The following is a 2,261-nucleotide window of genomic DNA, read 5'->3' as shown; positions in this document are numbered from 1 at the left end:
ACCCTTTTTTGATCTTGAGCCCTAAAAATGAGTTACTTTAATTTTCCAACATCATTAATCAATTTCTAATTTGATTTCAATATTTCAAAATTTTAGGGGTATTATCTTCAACGTAGTTGTAAAATGCCCGCGCTTATTGGTTTGGAGCTCTTTTCAGCTGAGATCTTTCTGGCAAATTTTATTAGATTTTTTCTACTTTTTGAAATTCAATTTTAGATGCTCAATTTAGAGGCCAATGTAAAAAAGTGTGTTTTTGTTAGAGCTGAGATCTGAATATGATCAAAAATTTTTTTTTTGGAATTCTAGCAATTTAACTAAATTAAAAACTTGTTAACCATTTTTAGGAATGCTCTTTATTTTCAATATTTCCATGCAAAAACATACTTAGTAAATATGGTTACAATTAAGTAGCTGCAAAGATTTTAGTTTTTTCCAAGTCAATTAAATACTGAAATTTTTGGCAATTCGCCTACTCATCCATGCTCTCATCTCGGTTTGTTGAATCGTTGGCATTTGCCGGCGAAGCATACCGAGAACGTGAAGAAGAGCGACTACGTGAACGCGAATCTTTGCGTGAGTCGCGCTCTGACCTCGATGAACGGTGAGACTTGGAACGTTCACGAGAATCTCTGCGTGATTTGGATTTCGAAAGTGAGTCACGTGGAGGCTTAGAACGTTCGCCAGACTTTCTGCGTGACTTTGATAGTGAACGTGAGACACGCTTTGCTGCTTTTGAACGCGAGCGTGAACGAGAATCACGCTTGGCAGAACGCGAACGTGACTTGGACTTAGATGGTTCACGAGATTTGCGTGAGCGTGAGCGTGAACGCGAACGTGACTTCTCAACCGACTTCGACTTGGTACGTCCTCGACCACGCGACTTTGAACGGCTGCGCGACTTTGAGCGTGAACGCGATGAACGACGTGATTTGGAGCGAGAACGCCGGCGTGAATCAGAGCGTGAACGAGTCCTTCCACGGCCGCCACCACGTCTGGCCGTGCGATCTTCAACCAAACGTATGCGACGGCCATTCAAGTCCGAATCATCCAACTTATCTATGGCAGCTCTCATATCCGAACGTGTAGCAAATTCGACGACACCTTCATTGCGACGCTCCTTGTGTGCATCACAGTATGTGACCTCACCGGCTTGGCGCACATAGTCCTTCAGATCTTGCCAACTAACGCTGCTCGAGAGATTCTCCACAATCAAGCGATGTTCGGTGCGTTGCGGTGGTCCATAGCGTGATGATCTGGGGTTTCGGTCATTGTAGCGACCACGTCGTCCACTATCGTAACGATCTCTAGGGCCGCCACGCGCTGTACTCTTTGCTTGCTCTACAACTATACGCCTACCCAGCAAGTCTTTGCCATCTAGCTCGTACACGGCATCATCAGCATCTCGGGAATCTTCGAATTCTACGAAACCGTAACCATTTTTCAGCAAGATGTCACGTACTCGTCCATAGCCTTTGAAGAAACGTTCTAAATCTCTTTCACGAACTCCATGCGGTAAACCGCCGACATAAACTCTTGAGCTCATGATGCTTTTAGCTTAATGTAAAGCGATGTTAACGCAACGGCGTTTGTTGTCGGACTAATGCTCTGGTTTTCTCTATGTTCTTTATTTATATGCATTTTTTATGAAAATATCACTTATTTAGGAGCACTTCCTAAACACAAGACGAACATCTATGTAAGCTATTTTTATTTGCGTAGTGAACTTCCACATTAGTTGACCTTCATCCCTTTTTTAATTGTTATAGCATTTAAGTTGAAAGTTGGTCATGATCACCTGCCTCGTTTAACAAGTAGCTGCGTTACTACCTGATTTACAACAACAGTTGTTCGTATGCGTCTGCGCTTGCGGTAGTTAAGCATTGCTGTACAGGTAAAAAATAGCACTGAGCTCTTAACCGCATTTCCAGCAATAATATATGTAAATGTATTTTGAATAGAGCTGAATGTTTTTGTTAAAAAAAATATATATATTCTTTTCATATTCGCAAGCACTCACTTTGGGGGCGTAAGGGTTGGGCAAAACTAGTTTTGGATTGCGTGAAGCAGCAGTATAAAGAAGAAGATGCAGAAAAAAAAAAATGGCCGCGCGTTCTGTTAAAATTTTCTTAATGAAATTTCTTAACCGAAAATCATCAAGTAAGTGTTATTTATTAAACTGTATATATATAAATGTTTGAAATAATGTCTTAAACCAGCCATTTAGAAACTCGTTTAGGCTTTAAAAGTACTCTCCCAAGGCA

At 41.1% G+C, this 2,261-nt stretch overlaps 1 protein-coding gene across 2 annotated transcripts; it reads right to left on the bottom strand.

The window, feature by feature from the left end:
• Positions 1-469: 469 nt before the first annotated feature.
• LOC118739889 (serine-arginine protein 55-like) lies at positions 470-1,547 on the bottom strand. 2 transcript variants are annotated; one of them, XM_036471386.1, is made up of 2 exons: positions 712-1,547; positions 470-627 (listed from the first exon to the last, which is right to left on the bottom strand). In XM_036471386.1, the coding sequence occupies exons 1-2, from the start codon at positions 1,541-1,543 to the stop codon at positions 470-472; spliced, it is 990 nt and encodes a 329-aa protein (XP_036327279.1). In that variant the 5' UTR covers positions 1,544-1,547. The 2 variants fall into 2 exon arrangements, with proteins under 2 accessions (XP_036327279.1, XP_036327278.1); XM_036471385.1 differs by having other exon boundaries at positions 470-1,547.
• Between the last annotated feature and the right edge of the window lie 714 nt (positions 1,548-2,261).

This window comes from Rhagoletis pomonella, unplaced genomic scaffold, assembly GCF_013731165.1.
Source record: "Rhagoletis pomonella isolate Grant_MI unplaced genomic scaffold, Rhpom_1.0 Rhpom_scaffold_00005, whole genome shotgun sequence".
NCBI classification, from domain to species: domain Eukaryota; kingdom Metazoa; phylum Arthropoda; class Insecta; order Diptera; family Tephritidae; genus Rhagoletis; species Rhagoletis pomonella.
Note: the sequence above shows the minus strand (reverse complement) of the source record. Positions and strands in the feature narration are given on the sequence as shown.